Source organism: Trichosurus vulpecula, chromosome 9 (genome assembly GCF_011100635.1).
Source record: "Trichosurus vulpecula isolate mTriVul1 chromosome 9, mTriVul1.pri, whole genome shotgun sequence".
Taxonomy (NCBI): Eukaryota; Metazoa; Chordata; class Mammalia; order Diprotodontia; family Phalangeridae; genus Trichosurus; species Trichosurus vulpecula.
In genome coordinates this window covers 85,877,804-85,903,778 of record NC_050581.1, presented here as the reverse complement: position 1 = coordinate 85,903,778, position 25,975 = coordinate 85,877,804, and the positions used below count along the sequence as shown (strand labels likewise).

General features: G+C 37.0%; 1 protein-coding gene across 1 annotated transcript in view; it reads left to right on the top strand.

Moving 5' to 3' along the window:
• The window catches only part of ERMP1 (endoplasmic reticulum metallopeptidase 1), a 48,134-nt gene that overhangs the window by 369 nt on the left and 21,790 nt on the right, over positions 1–25,975 (top strand). The window contains exons 2-6 of the mRNA XM_036738961.1: positions 1,656–1,957; positions 11,568–11,695; positions 12,992–13,097; positions 22,842–22,988; positions 25,143–25,235. Coding sequence (XP_036594856.1) covers positions 1,656–1,957; positions 11,568–11,695; positions 12,992–13,097; positions 22,842–22,988; positions 25,143–25,235 — 776 coding nt within the window. The remainder of the gene's footprint in view (positions 1–1,655; positions 1,958–11,567; positions 11,696–12,991; positions 13,098–22,841; positions 22,989–25,142; positions 25,236–25,975) is intronic.

Genomic DNA, 25,975 nt, shown 5'->3' with positions numbered 1-25,975 from the left:
CACACAGCAAGCGCCTAATCAGTGCTCCTCAGCTTGACCAGCCTACATCCTTGCAGGCGCGGGATCTGGAAGCAGAGGGGACCTGGGTTCCGATCCCGCTCGTGCCGCCTGCTTCGGTGACCTTGTGTAAGTCACTTAACAGCCTCGGGCCTCAGTTTCCTCGCCAAATTGAGCAGGTCCAAACTTGGATCCGATGAACTCCAAGGTCGCTTTTGGCTCTAAATGACTCAAATTTACCTTTTCTGAGTCGAGTCACCCTGGGGAGCATTTATTAGGCTCTTACTCAACACCTGCCAGGCGCTGTGCCAAGCGCGGGGGAGCGAAAGGAAGCCCAGGCTATCATGGTGCTTTTGGGGACCAGCTTTTCCTCCTCTGCTCTGCCTCCGGGCTGCTTTCTTACTAGTGAGAGCGAGCACGTGGGAGTGGGATGTATGCACAGTTCTCTCTCCACGTTGTCTCTCGGGCAGGATCGTGAGCGAGGACCGTTCTTCCTTTTGTGTCCCGGGCGTGCTTAGCACAGTGCCTGTGGCACATTAAGTAGTGCTTGCTGACTTGCGGACCTTGCTGAGAAGATGACACCTTTGGAGCTCCCCAGTTCTACTACTGAATCTATTTACTATCTGTGTAACTCTGGGCGTGTCTCGAAACCACCGGACTTCACTCTCCTCTCATGTACCAGATGACTACCTAGTTCCCATCCAGCTTTTGATACTACAAATAAATGGAAGAAAATTGGGGATATATACTGTTTATGTCTTTTAGTCCTTCGGAGACATGACTTTTCTTTCTCCTCTCTTCTTTTTGGAGTTACTTCTATTTATAAGTGGCTGGGTTCTTTAAAAAAAGCATAACCCTGTCGGATTGTGGATTGAAGAAGGATGGTTTTGTATATTCTTTTATAAAATGATTTTTTTGTGCTAATTTTGAGATGAAAAGGGGGTAGTGAGTTAAGTAGGCTTGGTTGTTCCTTATGAAAAGTTCCTCATGCATCCTATTGTAAACTGAAATTAAGGGTATAGTAACCTATGTGTGACAAAGTTCAAAAATTATATGTGAAAAACATTTCACTAGACTAGCTTACTAAAAAGTGGCTTTGGACACCAAGCAGAGAAAGCTTGTTTTCTTTAGTAGTTTCTCTATCATAATCTTTTGGAAGGGGGTGTAACTGCATACTTTAGTTAATTATCTTTTTGAAAAAGTTCAGTTTTGGTCCAAATACAACTTTATCAGTAGGGTAGTTATTTGTGTGCACTAGGAGGAGATCATTCTGACTTTTAATCACGTGAATCAGTCAACCTCTGTGCAAAGAAGTTGTATTGTTACCATCTAGCTCTTAGTAGGCATGATTTTTGGCCATAACTTTTTATTGCTTTTGGTTGCTTGACTTGTTCGTACTGTAAACAATTGATTATATTGGAGTTTGTAAAAAGAACTTTTTAGATTCCAGACCTTTGTGTCAAGTGATGAGGGCCAAAAATGAAATTTATAGATTATATGTATAGGAATTTATAGATTATTTCAAAATATGCTTGACCTCTTAATACTGATAAAATGCCTATTTAAGATGTATAGGTATGTGTGGCTTTTTCTATAGTACTGTGGTGCTTTTAGCTTAGCAAATCTTTTACCATTTTACTCTTTTTGGTTTCTTGTAGGAATTATCTTGAACATATAACTTCTATTGGTCCCAGAACTACAGGAAGCCTAGAAAATGAAGTTCTCACAGTTAACTACCTCTTGGAGCAGATTAAACTGATCAAAGCTGAAAGCAGCAGCATTCACAACATTTCAGTAGATGTGCAACGACCAACAGGGTCCTTCAGCATTGACTTCTTAGGAGGATTTACTAGCTATTATGATAACATAACCAATGTTGTAGTAAAGCTGGAACCTAACAATGGAGCACAGCATGCAGTGCTGTGCAATTGTCATTTTGACTCAGTAGCAAATTCTCCAGGTATGCTCATGCTGTTATTAATCATTTAAAAATTCCTAGGGACTATCACTTGTCTAAACCAGGGGTTCTTAATCTGGAGTCTGTGGATAGATTTCAGGAGTCCATGAACTTGTATGAGAAAAAAAATGCGGATTCATTTTCACTAACATTTATCTGACATTTATCATTTCCTTCAGTCATTTATTCTGAGAAAAGGTGTCCTATAGGTTTCACTAGACTGCTAAGGTGGAGGGGGTCCATGACACAAAAAAAAGGCAAAGAACCTTTGGTCTAAACCCAGCTTGTGTGGTAATGACTCACCATTTCATAGATAGTCTTAATTTCTTCTTTTTTGCTGAGGGCAAGGGAGGTGATGGTAGGACAGTCTCCTTATCTCAAAGTGCCACTTGGGGGTTAATCCCAATGCAGACTGATACAGAAGATTTAACATGCTTTTTTTCTACACTTGAGCTTTTTGCCCATTCTTAGGCAACCTAGGAATGCCTGAGGGACAGGGACTCACCTATTAGTCTGATTGTCAGTGCACTTACCTGTTCTGTTTTAGCTCAGAACTCCCAGTCTTTAGTGATACACCAGCCAGTAGCAGAGATTATAGGTTTGTCCTACCACTTCTGCCCACGGATAGTCTTATTTGTTAACATTAGCAACGTATTGAACAATAAATTGCCTTGCTGGTATCCTGTAAATGACATCAATTTAGATTTTCTCTGTTGCTGTATTTGCTGTTTTAGAGGATACGAGGATTAGAAAGTTGTGAATTAACTGAGGATTTGCTCTTTGTACACCAGACATATGAGTACCCTGTTTTTCATTACGGTAGCTGTAGCAGGCTCATTGTCCACTGGCACTGTCAGGCATTGAGTGTCATTTTGGTCCAGAAATCTGCTCTGTCAGCTGTGATTTCACTTGGCATGTTGCCATTGACCTCTACTTGGGGACTTTAGTTCCACTTGGGTAGACCATGCTGTTTTAAGTGCCAAATTAGCAATTCTTGCCCAGAAAATACTTTTGACAAAATAATGAAAGACATCTTAATGTTCCTTGGGTCTAATATCCTTGATAAGAGTAGCCTGAGAAGTAAAAGTTAGGTGATGTATAAAGAGGTAAAAGGTGAAGAAGTAGAAAGTAAATGTTGATTCATGTTTTGTAAATGATATATTGAGGTGGAAGGAATCTGAGAATCATCACACTCAACTGCCTCACTTGATCAAAGTGGAAACAGGTTTTGAGCACGTAAGTGTCTAAGGTCTGAACAGTTTCTGGTGCTCTCTTGACATGCTTAATTGCTAGAATGGTACAAAAGCACGTTATATTTGGTTATAGCACCAGATATCTAATCAGTTAAAAAAAATGTAATGGTGCCTATTTTGCAACCAGATTTAATTAGACACTAGTTTAAAAATTTTTTTTCCCAATTTAAAATTTGATTAGGATATCTGTACTGGTACCTTACTATTTGTATGTTTTGAAAAGTTACAAGCTTAAAAAGAAGCTGAGAAAATACCAACAATCAAAAAAGAAGAATAAAATGTCTAATAAAATCTTAAAACTCCAAACTTTATATTTTGATTAAAAAATTATCAATTATCAAAAAATATCAATTATGATTTTTTTGTATCCCTTTCTGATTTCCCTTTGGGTACTTTTAAAGCATTGTTCCTGCTATCCTTTTTAAATAAGGCGATGGCATTAGTATATAATTCTTTTTCTTTCGTCTCTGCATTACTTTGTAGAAATCTTGCCATATTTTTATGTATTTGTGTTTATGTGTCTTTGCTATGTTACTAAGTTATTACATCAGTTAATTGTCACTTTTATGGTACAATAATGTTTCTTTACTTTTTTTTTTTTAGCTATTCCTCAGCTACTGGATACGTAGATTATTTCCAGTTCTTTGTTACTACAAATAAAATGGGTCTGACTATTTTTGTGCAGATAGGTTGTTTTTTTTTCAGTTCTTTAGCAACATCCCTGGAATGTAGGCCTACAAGCAAGATCACTTGTGTGATCAGTTTTATAACATTTATTGTGTGTTGTCTGGTTTTCTAAAAAGATTGCAGCATTTTGCAACTTCACTAGCAATGTGATAGCATACTTATTTCCCTGCAGCCCTGCCAACACTAAATTTGATTAGTTTTACTTACCTTTGTTATTTTGGGTGTCAGGTTGTATCTCTGAATTGTTTTAATTTTCACGTCTCAGATGATTAGAGAATTTTTTAAAATGATATTAACAATTTTTGTGTTAAAGGAATTGTCAGTCTACATCCTTTGGCCATTTATTTGTTGGTGATTTGGTATTACTCTTATAAATCTGTATCATTCCCTTATGGAGTCTGGAAGTGATATTTTTATCAGAAATGTTTACTGCAAAGATACTTAAATTGCTTTTTTAAAATTTTGGATAAATTGCTTTTCATTTTGCAAATGTAATTATTTTTATTTAATCATATCCATGGATTTTATATTTAATAATTTCTTCCATTTGTTCAATACAAGTTTTTATATGTGTAAACACATTTAGAATACTGATTTAATTTGATTTTACCACAAAATAGGTGGTGAGTTTAGGGTCTCACATCATCTTTTGCTATATGGCTATATAATTTTCAAAACAATTTTTATTGAATTTATTTATTTTTTCCCAGTGGTTTTATAGCCTTGGAGTTTTTAACTACTGATCACTTTTAGGCAAGGCAGAATGTTGTAGAGCAGTGGTGCCAAACTCAAATAGAAATGGGGTCCTACTAAATCATACATAAGGATCCCTGCTGGCCACATATTGACCATATATTAGCATTATATTCTATTGTATTTTTATTTATTTTGATAAATAATTCCCCATTACATTTTAATCTGGGTGGGTTCAAGGCCTGCCTCTGCCAGACACATGGCTCTCTAAGCCTAGAAGTCCCTAAACCTCTCACTGCCCCAGGAAACTTAGAAAAACTTTAAGCTGCTTTGATAGGAGTTTTCCCATTTGGAAGTTGCCTTTATTAGTGAAATCGCAGATCCAGTCTCTATCCTTAATCTTTTTATACATTTCATTTTATTTCTAGATTTTCTCTCCATTGATCTAGCTTTAAAAAAATCAGGTAGTTATAAAATTTCCATTAGAAAATCTAACAAAGATTAATTTTTTTTAATAGTTTTCCTTGATGTGCTTTAGTCTTTGTTTTTCCAAATAAATTTAATCACCTAATAAAATTCTGTCAGGTGTTCATTGGTATTCGGTTGAATATATAAACTAATTTCAGAAGTTTTGACATTTTTCTATTATTGATTCTACTCTAGCCATGGCAAGGGTGATTCTCCCAGTTCAGGTATTCTTTTAGAATTGCTGTCAAAACTTTTAAAGTTGTTTCAAGCATGTTTTGGTAGATTAGTACTCAATTATTTGATTCATTCCCCCCTCCCCAGCCCCCACTGATAGAAATAGCATTTCTGTTTAATTTTTCTTGATTTTTGTTAAGTGATACATAAAAATATAAGTCACTGTTGTGGGCTTATCTTATATCTTACTGTTACTAAATTAATCTACTACATCTATTAATTTTTTGTAGGGTCTTTTGGGCATTCTGTACATACAATTATGTGACCCTTAAGTGGAGATATTTTAGCCTTTTTGTTACTAGTGTTTATTCCCTTAATGTTTTTTTTTCTTGCTTATTACTATGTCTATAACTGCCAAATAGATGTGGATTATAGTTGTAGAATCATAGAATGAGAGCTGGAGGGGACCTTAGACATCATTTAGTCTAATCCTTTCATTTCCTTAGATAAAGAAACTACTGGTAGTAAGTAACACTGCAGGGATTTGAACCTGTCTTTTCCAAATCCTTGGATCTGGTCAACTTTTAATAACTTCTAAATGAGAGTGTCTCTGTTTCTCCATTACATATAATTTTAGCCCTTGTTTTCAAATAGTATTGTATTCAGGAAAAATCTTTCCATTACATTAGTTTTTGACATAAATGGGTACAATTTTAATTACTTCAAAATTTGATTTTACAGCATTTTACTATTCTTGCCTTCTTTTTTTATATACTGCTGTATTCTGAGTTCATGCTGTTTAAAAGGTCGTTTATTCCACAAACGTTCATTAAATACTTATATAGAAAGTGCAAAGGAATCAGTAATGTGACTTTCAGTAGTCATAAATTCTCCAAAATATGCCATCTTCAAAAATTATATTAGCATAATATAGTAGACACTTGTGGTATGGAAACTTTAGGTAGACAACACCTTGTTGTTTAGTCATGTTGGACTCTACGTGACTCAAAATCCGTGGGGTTTCCTTGGCAAAGATACTGGGGTGGTTTGCCATTTTCTTTTCAAGTGTGTCCTCATTTTGCAGAACAAAAACTTAAGCAGATAGGGGTTAAGTGACTTGCCCGGGGTCACATAGCTAGTACGTGTCTGAGGTCACATTTGGACTCAGATCTTGACTACAGTCCTGGTGCTCTATCCACTGCACCACCCTAGAAAAGACCTATTGGTATATACCTGAAGTCCTTCTCAATACCTACTAAGTAAAGTAACACCTACTAAAAATAACGTTACTAGCAGAAATTGCATATATATCTATATCTGCCTTGGGGTTCTAGGTTGTTAATGTGAGGGATATTGTTATTTGTGGGAGTGCTTCAAATTTAAGGTTAAAGGAGAAGTGACATCTACTAAATACCAAGCTTTTTTCACATACATTCACATACACACATTTTTTTTTTTTAATTTGGTCCTTTGACTTTATCTCCGTAGAGTAATTCAAAGTGTGGAAATTCCATCAGCAAACCAATTATAACGGGAAGTCTTTAGAGAGTTGCCTGGGGCACTGATAGTGTTAGTGACTTGCCAATGTTCCAGAAGCCACCGTATGTCAGGTAGAAATTGAACTCTGTTTTTATTGACTCTAAGGCTGGACCTCTGTCCATTAGGCTAGCTGCCTCTGCCCTATCCTGGTTTTCCTTGAGTCTTGAAAAGATATTTGATTTATCTCAGGATGCATCTAAGACACTGGAATTTTTAGTATAAAAAGGAATTAATTGAAACTTTAAAAAAAAATCAAATTGTTTTACTTTTGAGTATCCCTTCACAATGTAGAGCCTTTCTAAAATTTCCTTTTCTCTCATCCTTTTAAGTAATTAGTAGTTTGCTTTTTTTTTTTTTTGAATTGCAAAGCATTGCTTAGAACAATTACAAAGTTTGAGCTTAGCGTTTGGCACAACTTGATCTGGTATTTGATGGTTTCAGGTTTTTATGAGAGCTACATGTATGAATAAGATAATTCCTTCATTATTGTTTTTAGCTTAATTTAGTTATAATCCAATCCAGTAATGCCTTGTAAATATCTTGGACTCTGCTGCCATGGTGTGGCATCATTACTGAAGCAAGTATAGTTTTATAAACTATTTCTTCTTGAGCCATAGCTAGGTTGCTGTTGACTCTAAAACTAGCATGGATTTTACTAAAATTGGTAACTTAGGCAGAGGTTAGGAGATTTTGCTAATTTGGAATGTATGTAAAATTCTGTTTTATCATGATAGTTATTTTTTATAGTGTTTAAAAAACTAAAGGCTCACTTAAATCTTACAGTTAGGGTCATAGTCTTTATAGTCTTGGTGAGGTGAAGTTAAACTGTCAGTGACAGGGCAGGGAATGATATTCAGAGCCTCCTGACTTAATAGATTAACTTACAAAAATTGATACTTTTTTGTGGTATAACATTTTCCATCGATACCTCTTATTATGGCCTGGGGCTAGGGGAGAGGATCCCTTCTCAATTTCTTGAAAATATTTAAACCACTGATTCTGACTGATAATGTTTATCCCTTTCTACTCTTCTAGTTAACTCATCAGTATGCTATGCTTTAGATTGAGTTCTCAGATGTTTTCATCAGTTCCTTGGAGTTAAGCCTTCAAAAATACCTTCCATAAGAAAGATGGTAACCACCTATCACTGTTAAAATGATCTCCATCATAATGAACAGCAGAAATTTTGGGGGAAGCTTCCAAGGTGGCAGACAGAGTTTTAGGGCAGGACAGATAGCAGAAGTTAAGTATCTCATGAGATACTGAGATGGTTTAAAGACAGGCCTAGCCCTGTTTGGAAGGAGCTGAGGTTGTCAGATAATCCAGCGTTGGTGGCTTGAATGCATTATGAAAAGAACTTTGGACTTGTCACTAGATAACTTTGGTTTGAATATGGATATTTCTGCTAATTTCATATGCCTGGGGCCATTTCTTATCTTTAAAAGGTGGGATGGGGAACGGACAATTGGTAGGGTTGGATTAGAGGGTACCTGCAGTCCCTTACAACTCTACTTCTGTTAGGGCTAATCATCTCCTGGGCACATGGCCCGTACTCGTTCTCCTTTGTTACCCCTTGAATAGTTGGCAGGTTTGTGGTACTTTGCTTTAGACTTACTGGCCTCCAAGTTGGAAATAGTCATTCTAAATATTCACTGCCTCTTATAGTTTAGCCAGAGGTGGGGAACCTATGTCCTTGAGGCCACATGTGGCTTTCTAGGGCCTTGGGTGAAGCCTTTTGACTGAGTCCAAATTGTACAGAATAAATCCTTTTACTAAGGGTATTCTGTGACGTTTGACTCAGTTAAAGGGTCACACTTGAGGGCCGCATATGGCCTCGAGGCTGCAGGTTCCCTACGCCAGCTTTAGAACTTTTTCCCTTCAGTCCCATTAGTGTCACGAGCCATAGTTTGAGAAGTGTTTTGTTAGAACTTAGCTGCTGCTGTTTTTTTTTTTTTACAATAAATGTTGTTCCCATTACATGTAAAAACAACTTTTAAACAGTTTTTTTAAAAAAATTTTGAGCTCCAAATTCTCTCCCTCTCATACCTCCCCAGGCCTTGAGAAAGCAAGCAGTTTGATATAGATTACACATATGCAATCATACAAAACATTTCAGTGTTAGCCATGTAGCAAAAGAATATACAGACAAAAAAGCTCAAGAAAAATAAGGAAAATTTTAAAAAGTGTGCTTTGATCTGCATTCAGACTCCACTAGTTCTTTCTCTGGATAGCATTTTTCATCATAAATCCTTTAGAATTGTATTGGATCATTGTATTGCTGAGAATAACTATACTGTTTAGCTTCTTGAGCTAAAGATTATTATTACTCTGATTAAAGAGTTTAAACAATTCATCATGTAAATCACTATAAATTAGTGTGTTGAGAAAAAACCTCACATTTTGGGCATCTGAAACATGATGATTCTGATGATTAAAGTTTTCTTGGACTTTTCAGTTTGTTAGTGAGAGCATTTTTTTAAAGGTTGTATCACAGCCATGTCCAGATTTATCTGGAAATTGCATTTGCTTTCTAAAAAAATCTTGTTCTTTCTTTTCTAGGTCTGCTAATGAATGCATTTAGGCAGCTAGATGGCACAGTGGATAAGAGTGCCAGGCCTGAAGTTAGGAAGACTCACCTTCATAAATTCAAATCTGGCCTCAGACACTTACTAGCTGTGTGACCCTGGACAAGTCTTTTAAATCCGTTTGCCTCAGTTTCCTCATCAGTAAAACGAACTGGAGAAGGAAATGGCAAACCACTCTGGTATCTTTGCCCAAGAAAACCCCAAATGGGTCACAGAAGAGTCAAACATGACTGAACAACAACCACAAAAATAATGGCGTTAGAGACTCAGACTCAGTTTAAGTCCTCTCTGCTGTTTGCTGCCTCTTACCATGACTATATCCATTCATATACGTGTGCTTCACTTTGCCCATCTGTGAAAAGGAGGGGATTGGTTTAGACGCTGTAAACTCTTTTCTTGCTCTAACAGTCTGTGTCTTTGAGAAGACTTTGTTTTCTGAGATTATGCTGGGTCCAAGAGAACCAGTTTTATTTGTGTATGGGCAGGAATTCTTCACTTTTTTGGTGTCCTGGACCCCATTGGCAGTGTCCGATAAAGCCTATGGACTATCCAGAATGATGTTTGTAAAGGCAAAATATACCAAGGATTATGAAAGGAAATATATGAAAATGCAGTTATCCAAATAAGAAAAACCCACAAAGACATGAATCCGTAGACCCCAGGTTATGAAGCCCTAGTTTAGGGCTTTTTAAAGTGGAGGGTTTTTTTTTTATGTTACCAGTATTGAAACCTTGAAGGAGGGTCCCTTTTTGGTTAGACACTTCATTTTTGGTGAATATCTGCAATTCCTTGCTTCTCATTTTCAGTGTTGTAGAGTTAGTTGAAAGCACTGGATTCAAAGACAGAAAAAACAACTTTGCTCAAATCCCCAAGCTTGGCTTTTCTGCCTACCTCTCTGGTTTCTGGTTTCCCATCTGTTAAATGACTAGAGGAGAGTGTGGTCCTGTCTAGTATAAAGATTCATTTTCAATATAAAAAACTATGGGCTCCCACATGATAGTAGTTAGAACATTAGCATTTGTTGGTAGAAAAAATATGTGATGGCTAAAGTAACTATGAATTCAGTAACATTTTAAAACTGTATTTTGTGGGAGCTGAATGGAAATTGCAGTGACAGTGCCTGGTACATATGTGAATTATTGGATTCCTGACAGTAACATTGTGATTCACAGGTTGGGAACCATTAGACCTAAATGATCCCAAAGGTCCCTGCAGGCTCTAAATCTTATGATGTCTTTATAAGTTATCTAATAGGAAAGAATATAACACCTACAAATTTAACAAAACAATTTAGGTTATGCCAGGTGGGGAACTGGTGGCCTCTAGGCCACACATGGCCCTCTAGGTCCTCAAGTGGAACTCTTTGAATCTAAACTTCCCAGAACAAATCCCCTTAATAAAAGGATTGTCAAAAGGCCAAACACAAGGACCTAGAAGGCCACAGGTGGCCTTGAGGCTGCAGGTTCTTCACCCCTGGGTTATGCTGTGTACAAAGTATTTTTGTAAGCACTTAAGGACATTCAAAATAAGAGGAGTCTATGCCCTCAGGGAATTTATAATCTATTGGGGGAAATAAGATGCTGTATTAATGACTGATACAGGAGGGAAGTGTGTAAGATGTATCAAGTGATTTGATAGGTGATCAGAGGAGGAAGTGATCCCTTCAAACTTCAGTAGGGAGAGGTCCAGGGATCAGGAATTTTAACATGTCAGACTCAGTTTGGTTTTTTTTTGGAGGGGGAAGGCAGGGCAGTTGGAGTCAAGTGACTTGCCCACGGTCACACAGCTAGTGTGTCAAGTGTCCGAGGCCTGATTTGAACTCAGCTCCTCCTGACTCCAGGTCTGGTGTCCTACTCACTGAGCCACCTAGCTGCCCCCAACTCAGATTTTTAATTGAGCCTTAAATGATAAGAGTTGTTAACAGCTAGAAATAGGAATGGGGGGAAGGGGATGGAGGACATTCTAAGAGTAGGGAAATATCAAGTAGTTAAGTTTGGATGGAATATAGAATCAGCTAATGAAAGCCTGAACCAGGTAGTGGCATTGGGAATGGGAAGAAATTAAAAGTGTGTTTTAAATTTCATGGTCCCAATAGAATAAACAGTGAGAGAAATGACTAGTTAAACTTCATTTGTAGTCATGTAGGATTAGGTTATAAAGGCTATAAAAACAGCAATTTGGAAACACATTTCATCTGTCATTTCTTTTCCAAAGGTGCCAGTGATGATGCAGTTAGCTGTTCAGTGATGCTCGAAATCTTACGAGTTTTGTCAACATCATCAGAAGCCCTACAGCATGCTGTCATATTCCTCTTTAATGGAGCTGAAGAAAATGTCTTGCAAGTAGCTATCACTGTTTTGAATACTAGGCTTGATTAAATGTCTGTTATCTGAGAGAAAAAAAGTCTTATTGTGTCAAATGATAGATGGAATATGTGTACCTAATTTCTGGCAGCACTATGAATGAATGAATGAATGGGTGAATGATAAGCATTTGTTAAGTGGTTACTATGCCAGGCCCTGTGCTAAACTGGGAATACAAGCACAAAAGAGAAAAGTTTATGCCCTCAAGTTTCTTAACATTTTAATAGGTAGACACGTGTAGGGAAATGATGGCTGGAGAAAGGTTTAAAAATGAGTTCTAAAAATAATGTTGCTTCTTTTTACAAAAACAATTCATGAAAATATAAACTTTTAAAACATAGTAAAGATGAGAGTCTTTCAAGTGACTTGAAGATGATCTGATTTAAGAAATAAATCATTGCAATATTTCTCTAAATAGTGATTTTAAAATAGGATTTTATCTCAACTCCATTTTCCCTGTCAGTGAAAGGAGGGGATTGGACTAAATATCTAAGGTCCCATTCAGCTCTTAGGATTTTGTGATCGATTTTTAAAAACTCTTCTCAGATATTAACTTTTGTTACTAAATGTGTTACAAAGTTCATGATACAATAGTTTCCCTATAGCTCTTGATTTGACGAGTTGCTTATTTTTTTTTGCCACTCTCACTGGTAATAGTTATTCTAGTAGCAGATTTCTTTTTTTTTTTTTAAGTTAACAGGTCTGGCCCTGCAAAAATTGATACTTCCTAACATATGCACCTCCCTGTTTCTTCTTTCTCCCTCCACTAATTTATTTTGGAATCTATTTCTTTTTATCTCTCATTGTTCTTTCTCTCTGGGTTAGGGGTGGGAGAGAGGTAGCCCCCTAGCTTCACTGGGGGTAGTGAGGCCTAAAGAGGTTGATGAATTGGGCTATTGATAGACTTCCACTCAGTTTATATCTTTCCCAGAGTTTAAGGGTCAGAGTCACACATCCCTATAGTAATTATATGAGGCAGACAAGCAGATATTATTCCCATTTCATAAATGAGAAAATTGAGGCTCTCACATGAAAGTGACTTGCTAATGTTCACATTGTCTGTTAGGTGATAGGGACTGGACCAGAGCCTTGAACTAAAGATTCCTCATCATTTACTGTTTTTTTCTACTGTAGCACCCTGAATCCTAGATACATTTGAGAAAATGTATTTTGTGTCTCCTGTTCTTCATTAGGGAATTTCTTTCCATATAGTGAGTAAAATGTGTTGGTGCCTTAGAACACAACTTACTTTTTTTTCCTATATTTTTTATTAAGGCCAGTCATGGCTTCATTACTCAGCATCCCTGGGCTAACTTGATTCGTGCATTTATTAACTTGGAAGCAGCCGGTGTTGGAGGAAAAGAGCTTGTATTCCAGACAGGTATGTGATCAGGCATTTTGCATTTCAGTTGAACTGTTTCTTTTGAACTTAAAATCCTTATACTGAAATAATTGTTTTTTCTTTAGAGTTTGAAAATTATATATAGGATATTTCCTGAAAGTATACAACTGCTGTAAGAAGATTAAGAAACCCATGTATACAAGATTTAGATCATAAAAAATGTTATGAATTTTAAAAATTGGCATCTACCCAGATATTTAGGAATTTAATTTTATAGTTGAATTTATTCAGTACTGTATATTTTTAAGAAGCATATAAAATCAATAACATTTAAGCAATGCATTATTTCATATTTCTTTTCAATTTATTAATATTATAAAACTGTATAAGTATTCCATGATCAGTACCAACATACTTAATGCTATTCCAGTTTACAGAATTCTTAACCTTATAGCAGACATTATAATCTTGTCTTAATTTGTCCATTATTACCAGTTTCCATAATGGCTTGTGACTAGGGATTTTTCATTCTGGAAATTTTGAGAAAGGAAAGAAAGGATTAGGGTCATTTATGTTGCAAGGATTATTTGATTTTGCAAAAACTTGGAAATGTGTACTTAAAAAAACACCATTGATTAAAATCACATTCTAATACATCAGTGGATCTACAATCTCATTGAAGTTAGGTACTCTAGTGGTACAGATCACAGTTGATCTATACCATCTCATTTTGTGAAATGTTTGTCAATGTCTTCCCTAGTTCTTCCACAGTGGGGTCATGCAAAATGCTGATGTCCTTCCATTGCATCTTTGAACATTACATGGGTACCAGTGCAGTAGATTGGGTATCATACTGTTATCTCTTTTTTTTTCTGCATAACCATCCCATTTCATTTTCCTAATAGTAGTGGATTATCTTTTGAATATGTTGTTGTAGCCACTTTACTAGTGTTTAGAACTTCTGCATCAGTATTCATTAGAGATATTGGTCTATGATTTCTTTCTCTGCTTTACCTCTCCTGGGTTTGAGTAGAAGGATCATATTTATTTTAGGAGTTTGGGAAGATGCCTTCTTTTCTATTTTTGTAGTTTATGTAACATTTGAATTAATTGAATTAATTGGAGACTTGAGCAACTTACCCTTAAGGAGGAGCAGCATGATATAGTGGACAGAGCTGACCTCAGATTCAGGAAGACAGAGTTCAGTATCTGCCTCTGACAGGCACGTCACTGAACCATCCAGTGCCTGAGGCAACTCTGAGCCTAGGAGTTGTAGAAATGTTGCTGACCTGTATACGTTGGCAGTGGCAATTTCCTCATTGGGCATTCCCTACATTAGTGAAATCACAGGTCTGGACAAAAGAAATCTTCAACACTTTTTCCCATAAATTTATGATAATTTAAAGAGTAATTTCCATTTTGAAAGGGAGAAACCTCCCACTTCCCCTTCCCCTACCTTGCACCCTCAAAGTTATTAGGATAGGGATAAACTATTTTCTCCTAAAATTTTTCCAGTTATTTTTCCTCCTCTAGGCTAAATTCTGTTATCTTTAAATTAAGAGATATTAAGAGATCACAGTGCTTTCTGATCAGCTGGTTGATGATGGGTATCATGCTTAAGGATGGTAGCTTTCACTCACTTAAGTACTTAAGATAGTACCTAAGGAGAGTGTGGAGTGGACAGTAACAAGTCCTGTGTGTCTTTCCTTTCAGCTGCTCTTGCTAGTCCCTGCATTTGTAGCAGTTGTCCCCTGCCTCTTAACCTTTCCTGTCATATTCTTTAGCATTGCATTATTCTTTCATAAAGTGAAGTTCATCTGGAATATTCTTGCTCAGATCTCCTTCAGTTCTGGCAATTATCTATTCATTTAATTCTGGAAACTTTGCATATTTAGAGAGAAATAAAAGCTGCATTTTGTGTGCAGACTCTCATGGAAGACTATAATGCTAGATACTCTTGTTTTATTTCATTTTTATTTCTGATAGATAATACATGTCTCTAGAGACATAATTCTATAGTTAATAAACTGAAATTAATAGATGCTTACTGGGATCTGATAGTCTTTACAGGTCATGGTATCACTGGATAGCATGATTTTAAAAATTTTGTACTGTGTTTCATAGCTCCTAGGATCTCATTAAAATTTAGTCTTTGTTATTGCTTATTGTGTCCTATTTGTAAATCTTTTTCTTTTTTTAGATATCATCCCTTCATATTCACCTTACCCTGTGCCCTCTGTCTATATATATGTATATTTCCTTCACCTGCCCTAATGCTGAGAAAGGTCTCATGAGTTACAAATATCATCTTTCCATCATCAACTTTAGTAACTCCCTTATGATTTCTCTTTCCTGTTTACCTTTTCGTGCTTCTCTTGATTCTTGTATTTGAAAGTCAAATTTTCTATTCAGCTCTGGTCTTTTCATCAGGAATGCTTGAAAGTCCTCTATTTCATTGAAAGTCCATATTTTGCCCTGAGGTATTATACTCAGTTTTGCTGGGTAGGTGATTCTTGGTTTTAATCCTAGCTCCTTTGAGATCCGGAATATCATATTCCAAGCCCTTGGATGCCTTAGTGTAGAAGCTGCTAGATCTTGTGTTATCCTGATTATGTTTCCACAATACTCAAATTGTTTCTTTCTGGCTGCTTGCAGTATTTTCTCCTTGACCTGGGAACTCTGGAATTTGGTGACAATATTCCTTCGAGTTTTCTTTTTGGGATCTTTTTCAAGAGGCGGATTTTTTCAGTTTCTGTTTTACCCTCTGGCTGTAGAACATCAGGGCAATTTTCCTTGATAATTTCTTGAAAGATGATGTCCAGGCTCTTTTTTGGTCGTGGCCTTCAGGTAGTCCAATAGTTTTTTAAATTATCTCTCCTGGATCTATTTTCCAGGTCAGTGGTTTTTCCAATGAGATATTTCACATTGTCTTCCATTTTTTCATTCCTTTGGTTCTGTTTTATAATTTCTTGATTTCTCATAAAGTCACTAGCTTCCATTTGCTCCATTCTAATTTTTAAGGTATTATTTTCTTCAGTGATCCTTTGGACCTCCTTTTTTCGATTTGGCTAATTCTACCTTTCAAGGCATTCTTCTCCTCATTGACATTTTGGAGCTCTTTTGCCATTTGAGTTAGTCTATTTTTTAAGGTGTTATTTTCTTCAGTATTTTTTTGGGGGGTCTCCTTTAGCAAGCTGTTGACTTGTTTTTCATGATTTTCTTGCATCACTCTCATTTCTCTTCCCAATTTTTCCTCTACTTCTCTTACTTGATTTTTCAAATCCTTTTTGAGCTCTCCCATGGCCTGAGACCAATTCATATTTTCCTTGGAGGCTTTTGATGTAGGCTCTTTGACTTTGTTGACTTCTTCTGGCTGTATGTTTTGATCTTCTTTGTCACCAAAGTAAGATTCTGTAGTCTGAGTCCTTTTATGCTGCCTGCTCATTTTCCCAGCCAATTACTTGACTTTTGAGCTTTTTGTCAGGGTATGACTGCTTCCAGAGTGGAGAGTGCTTTGTCCCAAGCTTCAGGGGTTTTGCACTGCTGTTTTCAGAGCTACTTCTATTCTGAGGTGGTATGATACTCCTCTCCTGGCTTGTGCTCTGGTCTGTGAGTACAAGCCCTCCTTTCTGCCGTGTAACTACCAGGACTGCCCCTTCACAGCCACAACAAACTCTGCCACCCCAGCGCTCCTCCACCCCCAGGGACTGCCAACCAGGACAGCCAACCAGGACAGCGACCCAGATCCAAGCAGGACAAAGCAAGTGAACATTGCCTTAGTGCCAGGAAAGAGATCCCTGTACTCCTGCTCTGATCAGCCACTTGATTCCCCCACTGTGGGCGTGGAGCCACGGAAGCAGTCACCACAGCTGCAGCTACCTCCGCTGCCTCCGGGGGTGGGGTGGGAATGGACTGTGTCCCTCTCTAATCCAGGTCCAACAGTTTTCCCACTGACCTGCTAAGTTGTCTTTGGTGTTTGTGGTTTGAGAAGTCTGGAAACCACCACAGGTGCCAGTGATTCAGTGCCCTGAGGCCTGTTCCACTTTCCTGGTCTGTCCTGGCACAGCCCAAGCTAGGCTGCACTCCTTTCCCAGCATAGTGCAATAGACCCTTCCCAGCGACCATCCAGGCCGTCTTGGGGTGGAGACTTGTTTCACTCTGTCATTTTGTGGGTTTTGTAGCTCTAGAATTTGTTTAGAGTCATTTTTTACAGGTGTTTGGAGGGATTTGGGAGAGAGCTCAAGCAAGTCCTGTTTATACACTGCCATCTTGGCTCTGCCTCCCGTAAATCTTTTTCTAAAAATGTTATATGAATATAGTTTCTTATTCTATGAATATGTTAGAGCATTAGAATCTTAAATTTAAATTCCGGCCTTTACAGTTTAACATTATAACAGCATTTTTTACAAAACCACTTTAAAATCTGATAAGATCTGATGTGTTTGATTTTTTTTTTAAAGCCATGCTGTTCTTGATGCTATGTGAGGCCATATAAAAAGTGAATTATGAAGCAAAGCTTTGCAGGTGCTCCTAATTGAAATATTCGTTGTGGATGGAGCTACCACGTAATTTTTCATAGACTTTTGAAGCACCAGTCAGATGAAAGAGGATGCAAAACAGGTGTTTTAACTATACTTTAGGTAGTAAAGTTTTCAAATCATCAGTGGTAATTTCCTACAATTTATTATTGAAGAACTTTTACAAACATACTATTGTATGTGGTCTAGTAGCTACAGTAACCAAAGAAGCCTTAGAAATATATTTGTTATTCTTGGAACTACTTAAAAACCATTGGTGTATCATAAAATTTCTAAATCAGAATTTGTGCCAATAAAATAGAAAAGGTGCCAATCTTTTGTTGTAATGAATTAAGTAAGCATTTGGCAGGTTAAAGTTCTTATAGAACTTGAGGGCCGAAGTAGTTGTCTTCCCGACTATATAGAGCAGTAGGCTTAGGACTTCTATATATGTAGATAAACTTGAATAAATGAAAACTGTAGTAAATGGCCAGTTAGTAAAATGTGAAAGCCATGACCTTACAGATGCCAGAAATTAAATTTTCAAAGACAGAGGAAATATTTTTTTTAAAGAGTAAGTTCACATATGGCAAAGATTATCTATAAAAATCTGTATGGGGCTTTATTACAGTGTAATATTTGAGCTACAAAAAAGTGAAAATTTAACTTTAAACAGAGTAAGGAAGTATTTTTTATCTCTCTCCTCTTAGCTGTAAAGAAATGCATTGTTTACTTTGAAGGTATTGTTTCTGTATAGTGTATATGAAGAAATACAAAGCAGAAAGCTAGAGATAGTTCCTTAGGCTCCTCCTGTTGTTCAGATGATTGCCCTAGCTGTCAGTTTCTTTCTTCTCTCATTTCAAAAGCCAGTTAAAAAGTAGTATTGCCTGTAAAAGAGATATATCTGTAACTTAGTATCGAGGAAGATTTCTCCAATATTTCAATTATTTCAACCTGCCACATAGCTTCCCATAAGAGTTTTTGACCACATTACTCCCGCTTAACTTCTATAAAGTGTTTTTGGGTATGGTGAGAAAAGAGAGACATTATCAGAGGCGGGAAGAAGTAGAAAGCCAAGAAGTAGAAGTGATGAGTAGAAAGGGAAGGGAAGCACTATAAAATAGAAATATTTCTAAGATGGAATAATTTCTCAGTAGGATACCTCCATTGTCATTTGCAGGGAACAGATTTTTAGAGGTGCCCTTGAATGTAAAAAGTATTCGTTTTCTACGCAGATGTCTGAAGATGGTCTTAATCTTTCCAAATATTTCCGTTTTTTTTAGCAGTCATTCAGTTCTACTTACATTTAGGAAAAAATATAACCCTATTCTTGCCGAAAGGCAAAACACACAAGGAGCTGTGTGTTTTGACTTCTTCCTGTAATGGCTATACTAGGGGGCTCTGAAGGGTTGTCTCAGGGAAGATATTTAAAGCCTCTTGTGTGAAGAATCAGAGATCATTGTACGTTGGAAATGAGTAGGACCTTAGCAACGATCTTTTCCAGCCCTCTCATTTTACTGGTAAGGAATCTGATAACTGGAACAGTAAAGTCACTTGTTCAAGGTTTACATGCCTGGATAGGTTTCCCTTGTCAAGTACCTGTTTATATGTTATACCTAGTGGGTGGTGGTCAATAAATCATTGATGGGAATTAACACATACAAAGGCTGTATGGGCCAGAAAGACCCCTTGGGTGCCAGTACTTAGAGATGTGCTAGATTATTGCAGTAAATATATTATAGCATTACTGAAATAAAAAACATGTTGTGAAACTTATACATTATTTTATCTTGCCTCTTAGTATTGGGAGTCCAAGGAATCTTTTGTCCTTAAGTCTTTTTCCACTAGGATTTTCTTCCAATGCCTTATTTGTGTGGAGGTGACTCTGGGTTCTCAAAGACTATTCCAGTGATACACGAGATCTGACAGTGAGGCCTGGAGTGTAAATCTTGTGACAGACTGTCTGTAGTCTGAGGACCAACCTGGCTGATTTCAGAAGAGCTCGTCACCAGGTTGGCTCTGTGAAATAGTCTAATAAGGAGTAAAAGAATTTGTAATCTGCATTGAGGAAAGGAATATTTTTCATATTCTTAAAGTATTAAAATATTTTAAATTACAAATTTGATGGCTTTTTCATACTTATCGTACATTTTAAAACCAAAAATAATCATGTAAGAATTATGTGAAGTACAGAAAGAAAACATAAAATGAATAATAGATTAAATGACCAAAGTTATTTGTAAAATAAGTAGCAATTACCTCAGCATAGAGAGCAGGAAGAGGAGCTTCCTCTTTTACTTGACCTCCTACCCCTTTCTGGCCCCCACCCTCAAGGCTGCATTGGTGAAAAGAGCATTTTAGTTAGAGCAAAAAATCAAATAAGCCTGGATTCAACTCCTGGTTCTCCTTGTCTTTTTTTTTTTTAATATGCTAGAGGCAGTGGGGGACAGTAGAAAGAAGGCAGCATTTGAATTGTGAACCTTAGCTTTGCAGTTTCACACCTGTGAGGTTATGGGCAAGTTATTGAACCCTTCTGATTCTGAGTTTCCTAATCAGTAAAATGGGGAGGGTTTGAATTGGATGACACCAGGATCCCTTCTAGCTCTACATCCATAGTCCTCTTACCCTGCCCAAGTTACAATTTACCTCTCTGAATTTGTTTTTACCTGTGGTGGGGAAGGAGTGCAGCATTGTGGGTAGAGAACAGGTCTCAAAGCCAGACCTTCCTAGTTTCCAGGCACCGGATGTGGAATCACTTCCTGCTTTAGGCAGCTGACTAAGGCTATATAGATTACTTGGAGAATCTGCATTGGGAGAGTTTTGCCTCCTGAGAGTTCGCTGTACCAGTGAATCACAGGACCTGTCGCTATCCCTGTCCTACCTCATCAGATGGTGAGGAAAGTTATTTGTTTTTAATCTTTGAAGTTCTGTATATATATGAGCTTCTGCTATCCTCTCTGAGCTTTAGTTTTCTCATCTGTAAAATGGGGATAATACCTGTAAAATATAACATTAAGTGAGATATTGTGAGTTAAATCTCTTGTAACTTGTAAATGTCAGTTATTCCTATTATTCCTTTTCATGGAGAGAATACTAAACTCTGGTCTGTGACCTATGCAATTATAGACTGATCTCTTTCTCTACTATTTTAAAAATAATTAGGTATATGTCAGAACAGATGCAGAGGGAATTATGCCATGTCATTGGGAGATTGCCTGGTAATACATTAGATGGAGGACAGAGTGATGCTGGTCTGGTGCTTTTTGTTTGTTTGTTTTTGTATCTCTATAAACCTGGAGAGGAGAGGAGAGGAGTGTCAACATTTTGCTACTCTGATCTGTTCTTTCCTCCTCCCAGTTTAGTATTTTATTTATTATACTTTCTCACTTGTTAGGTATTCAGTCTTAAATGTTTCATTTGTTTTCCTTTAGAGAAGCCTGGAAGTGGCATTGTAGAAGTAGGAATTTGACTTTTTCAGTTTTCTGGATCAAAATTAGTTTAAATTTAACTGTCAACAATGATTATTAAACTTATTTTATTACTCATGTGTCTCAAATTATTTGCATACTGCCATATCAGATAATATAACAAGTTGGAGCCTTGTAGCATTTTTTCATCTCAAACTTATTCCGTAATTTTTTTTTGGAAATTGTAATTTGGAACACATTTAAAAAATATTGTTATAAATGATGGTTACAGAGCTGGTGTGATGATGTATGCTTTAAATCTTAGCTACTGAGGTTACAAGACTGCTGGATGTCCTGAGCTTGAGAATTCTGAGCTGCAGTGAATTAAACCACTTAGTTTGGTGTTAATATGGTGAGCCCCTGGGAACCAGAGACCACCAGCTTTCAAAGTAGTAACTTTTCCTGGGAAGGGATTAAAAGAAATAGGTCAGAAATGTAATAGGTTGGAGTTCCCAGGCCTATCAGGTTATGAATTAGGACTCTATAGTCCCTGAATTTTCAGCCTGGGTAGATTAGGGAGACCCAGTCTTTCAAAAAAAATGGCAGTTAGCATTCTGAGTATAATGCATAAAAATCTGTTAAGCCTTCTTGAACAAGAAGCATAATACTTATAGCACTTATATCTAACTGCCATTTATTTATAGCATTGTTTTTTTTGTAGGAAAATGCTCTCAGAAATGCTAATTAGGATGTTAGGAATTCCCTTTCCCCTTTCTACTTCTCCCTCCCCCACATCCTCTCAGTGGTGGTTTCCCTGGCAGGGTTATTGAGAATAACCTCACGTAATGGCAAGCAAAGTGGGACTTTGTGCTGTTTTTTCTTTTGGAGTGCTTCTCAGCACTAAGGCAATCAAGTGCCTTTGTTTGAATCTAGAGTCTGATTGAATCAAGGGAGACAGTATATGTACTCTGAAGTTAGCATTTGGCTTTGGGGCTCACTCATTGGAAGAGCATTTGTGTGATTTGGCCCGATGAGACTTTGGGTAGCCGTTAAGGAGCCCCCTGGCTTTGAAAACCCAGACGTTGGTACTTCTCTCTCTGGTAACTATGTATGTATTGCTATGGTCAGACAGTTAGAAGCCTGTCTGTTGATTTGTGTTATTTTATCTGTTTGTAATTTCTGTTTGTATTTGCTCTGAAGTTCAGGGTGCTGATTTTTTTCTCCTGAACTAAGTGAATGATGTATGCATGTTTAATAGAAGTAAAATTGTTAACCCCTTAAAGTTGCTTTCCTTTAGAAAAGCAGATCAAAGAACATGTGCTAGCATCCCTACTGTGTGTTGGTGTTATTGGCCTTACACCTCCATAGTAGCTGCAAGTAACGTTGTCGCACCTCAGTGGGCAGAAGTAGGTGATCCTGGGCATCTCAACTTAATTTTCTACATCTGTGAAAGAGAAAGTGTCTCTCTAGATAATTTTCTCCCATTCTGACTTGGACATCAAAAAACAGTTGTCCCTCTGGGGATCCGGGCCATTGGACTGGGACTCCTTGGCACCCTATTTACAGGTCATTCACAAATTGTGTTTGTCCACTGGGGACTATCTGTAGTAATTCTGTACCTATCAGCATTCCAGTTAATATACCATAGCTTAAGTATTAGCTATCGAGATTAGTGCTTAACAGAAGCACCATGCAATTGAATAAAATGCTTCCATAAATTGGGTCCAGTAATTACACTCAGTTTTTCTCTTCTTAACCAAGTTTTTTATTTCCTATGAAGTTCAGTAGTCTTCTGTGTCATTTTGTGGAAGATAATTCTGGCTAAATTTTATTAGTTGTATTCTAATGTTTCCTTGCAGGTCCTGAAAATCCTTGGTTGGTCCAAGCATATGTTTTAGCAGCAAAGCACCCTTTTGCCTCAGTGGTAGCTCAGGAGGTTTTTCAAAGTGGAATTATTCCTTCAGATACAGACTTTCGTATCTACAGGGATTTTGGCAGCATTCCAGGTATGCTATGTTATATTATCAACAATTTTGTGTAAATATTATGTTATAAGAATACAAAATTTTAATAGTTCCTTGTAATCTCTTAACAAATTGTTTTTTTTTTATGTCTGTGGCAATCCTTTGCATGACAGCATGCACACTTTTGGTGATAGCTAGCACTTATATTAGGATTTAAGATTTACAAAGTGCTTTACAAACATGACCTCATTTTTCTTTATAGCAGTCCTGTGAGATTGGGGCTATTATTATCTCCACTTTGTAGCTGAGGAAACAGGTTCAGAATTTGAACTTGGGTCTTAGAGCCTGTGATAGTAAATTCTTGTGCCAGACTTCTGTATTAATGAAAGCTGTGAGATTTGCCACATTGAATCCAATCTCAGTCAGGGTTGGAAGTGAACTTAGAGGTTATCAAGTCCATCCCTTTGTGTTTGTTCTTTGTTCTATGAGGGGGTCACAGCTCCAAGTAACAGTGGCACCTACCATTGAGCCTCTAAGACAGTTTGACACTTCATCTACTCCCTTGTCTTTATGTCCTTGGGAGGGCAAAATAATCTTAGTATGAATGGAAATTGCCCGAGGCTCTAACTTATTTTATTTTTGTCTTCAGCTTTTAAAACTATGGCATTTTCTTAACATTTTTAGTCTCTGAGAAATAGTTTAGAGGAAACTTAGATCATCTGGCCTTGAAAATTTGTATATGTTAAATGATAGTGGTTTGTCTAAGTGTACCTTGGTGAGAGATTCCTCAAAGCTATTTGTAAAATCAACTATTTCCTGAGAGATTTTATACTTCAGTATATGAATCTTAGTCATAACTGCTCTCTTGTGGTTAGATCACAGACTCTCCATATTTCCCTTATATATATAAAATAGCACAGTAATAGAAATCACCTACTTGATTAACCAAATTGTTGAGATTTTAATCGTTACGAAACACTCATCAGTCAGCATCAGCCATTCAAGCATTACGGCGTACTGTTTGCAAGGCACTGTGCCGCATGGTAGGGGTGCACAGACAAAAATGAGAAGTACTTGCTGTCTGGGGTTATGATATGTTAACAATGATAGGTAGCAAATTTGTGCAGCACTTTTGAGGTTTGCAAAGTGTTTTACAGACAACAAACATTGTCTGATTTGATCCTCACATCAATCCCAGGAGACAGTTGCTACTATTATTCCTGTTTTACATTTGAGGAAACTGAGGCAGGCAGATTATGAGTGACTTGCCCAGGGTCACATAGTGTGTGTCTGGGACTGGTTTTGAACTTGGGTCTTCCTGATTCAAGGTCCAACACTATCTTCTGCATCTAACACCCATAAGTCTAGACAAAATTAAGTAATTTTGGACATGAGGGAGCTAGGCGTGGGAGAGGATTGAAGTTGCTGGTCCTTGAGCTGAGTTTTTAAAGGAAAATAGATTTCTAAGAAGATGAGGTAAAGAGGGAGTAGATTTCACGACAGACAATCTAGACAAAGACCTAGAGGTGGGATATGGAGTATCATATGTGAGGAATAGTGAGACAGCTAGGAGTGGTTAGACAGGTCAGAGGGAGAATCAAGAGAGGTGATGTGGAAAAGAAATCAAACTATTTTCAAGCATTGCTTAAAAATTGGCATATCCAATTATGAACTTATTTTATTTTGAAAATAATCATCAGCTTGTTGGGAGGACAATTTTATGATGTAATTATTAAAAGTAATTTACACTGAAGTGAAGGTAGGCTTTATCCTTTTGTAGTTTTGGATTTCAAATGAGTAAAAGTAAATCAGTCTCAAAATATGTGAAGGTAATTATACTTTTTTTTTTGAGTCAGGCAACCTGGTATCTTTTGCTTACTTTAGCTAATTTCCGTCTACCCCAAATGACAAATCTATCCTGTCACGATATGGATGATAGCTAGTTCTGCAAGGGTCTTTGAAATTTTTCTTATTTCTTCTGTGCCTAAATGAGCAGCCCCTCATACAAATTATTTGAAACTTGATTTGTGGTTCTGGCTAGGAAGGTACAATTTTGGGGGACCAAAAAGAGCTTATGTGATATGAACAGATGTAAGTGAGGCTGTTCTTAGAAGTTTAATTTTTATGTTCTTAATAAAAATAATATTAACCTATAAATTGCTGTGTTTGTTTTTTGTTTTCCTTTTCGTTTCTTAGGAATAGACTTGGCTTTTATTGAGAATGGCTACATTTATCATACCAAGTATGATACATCAGACAGAATTCTCACTGATTCGATTCAGAGAGCAGGTTAGTATTAGATTTTCACAAGCAATCATATGGATATAGTTGTTTCCCAGAGTTGTTTCGCTTTTAATATGAGAGTAATTTCTTCTGGAGTCACTATGTACTTGAACTCAAGTGTATCTAATGAGACCATAGGCTGTTTGCCTCTAAGACCATTGTTAGTGCTGATCTCTACTCAAAAAGTTTCATTTATCTTTTAGGTTCTGGGTTAGTATTGCCTATTATGTCCCTTAGGAACTATAATTTCTATGACTTTCACAATTTTGTGATTTTTTTCAGCTTTTGCTCAAAATTATCATGCTAAAAATGTATTTCTCTTATATGTTAGCAATAATTTCTCATGTATAGTCCACCTGGGCTTATTATGTCTAGGGACCTGACTAAGCAGGAATCCTGCCAGGTGAAAACAAATAGAATAGTATTTCCAAGTTTGCACTCTTTATCTGCACAGGTAGTTTCCTCTACTCGCTAACCAGCTGTGTTCTACTTCTGTTAGTTGGTTTTTTGGAATGCAGAATGTATTTTCTTCTAGAAACAACATTATCAGTGGTGACTAGATACTTGGGCAGCCTAGAAAAGCCTAACCCCACAATGTAGCTGAAGGTCGTGCAAATGATACTATTTCAACTCTACCTAGCCATGATTGAGAAACCTTTTTCTTTGAGGAGAATTCTGAGTTATTGCTGATAAATATAAGAAGGTCTTTTCACCTGGGAGCCACAGGTTCTTTTATGATTTTGGCA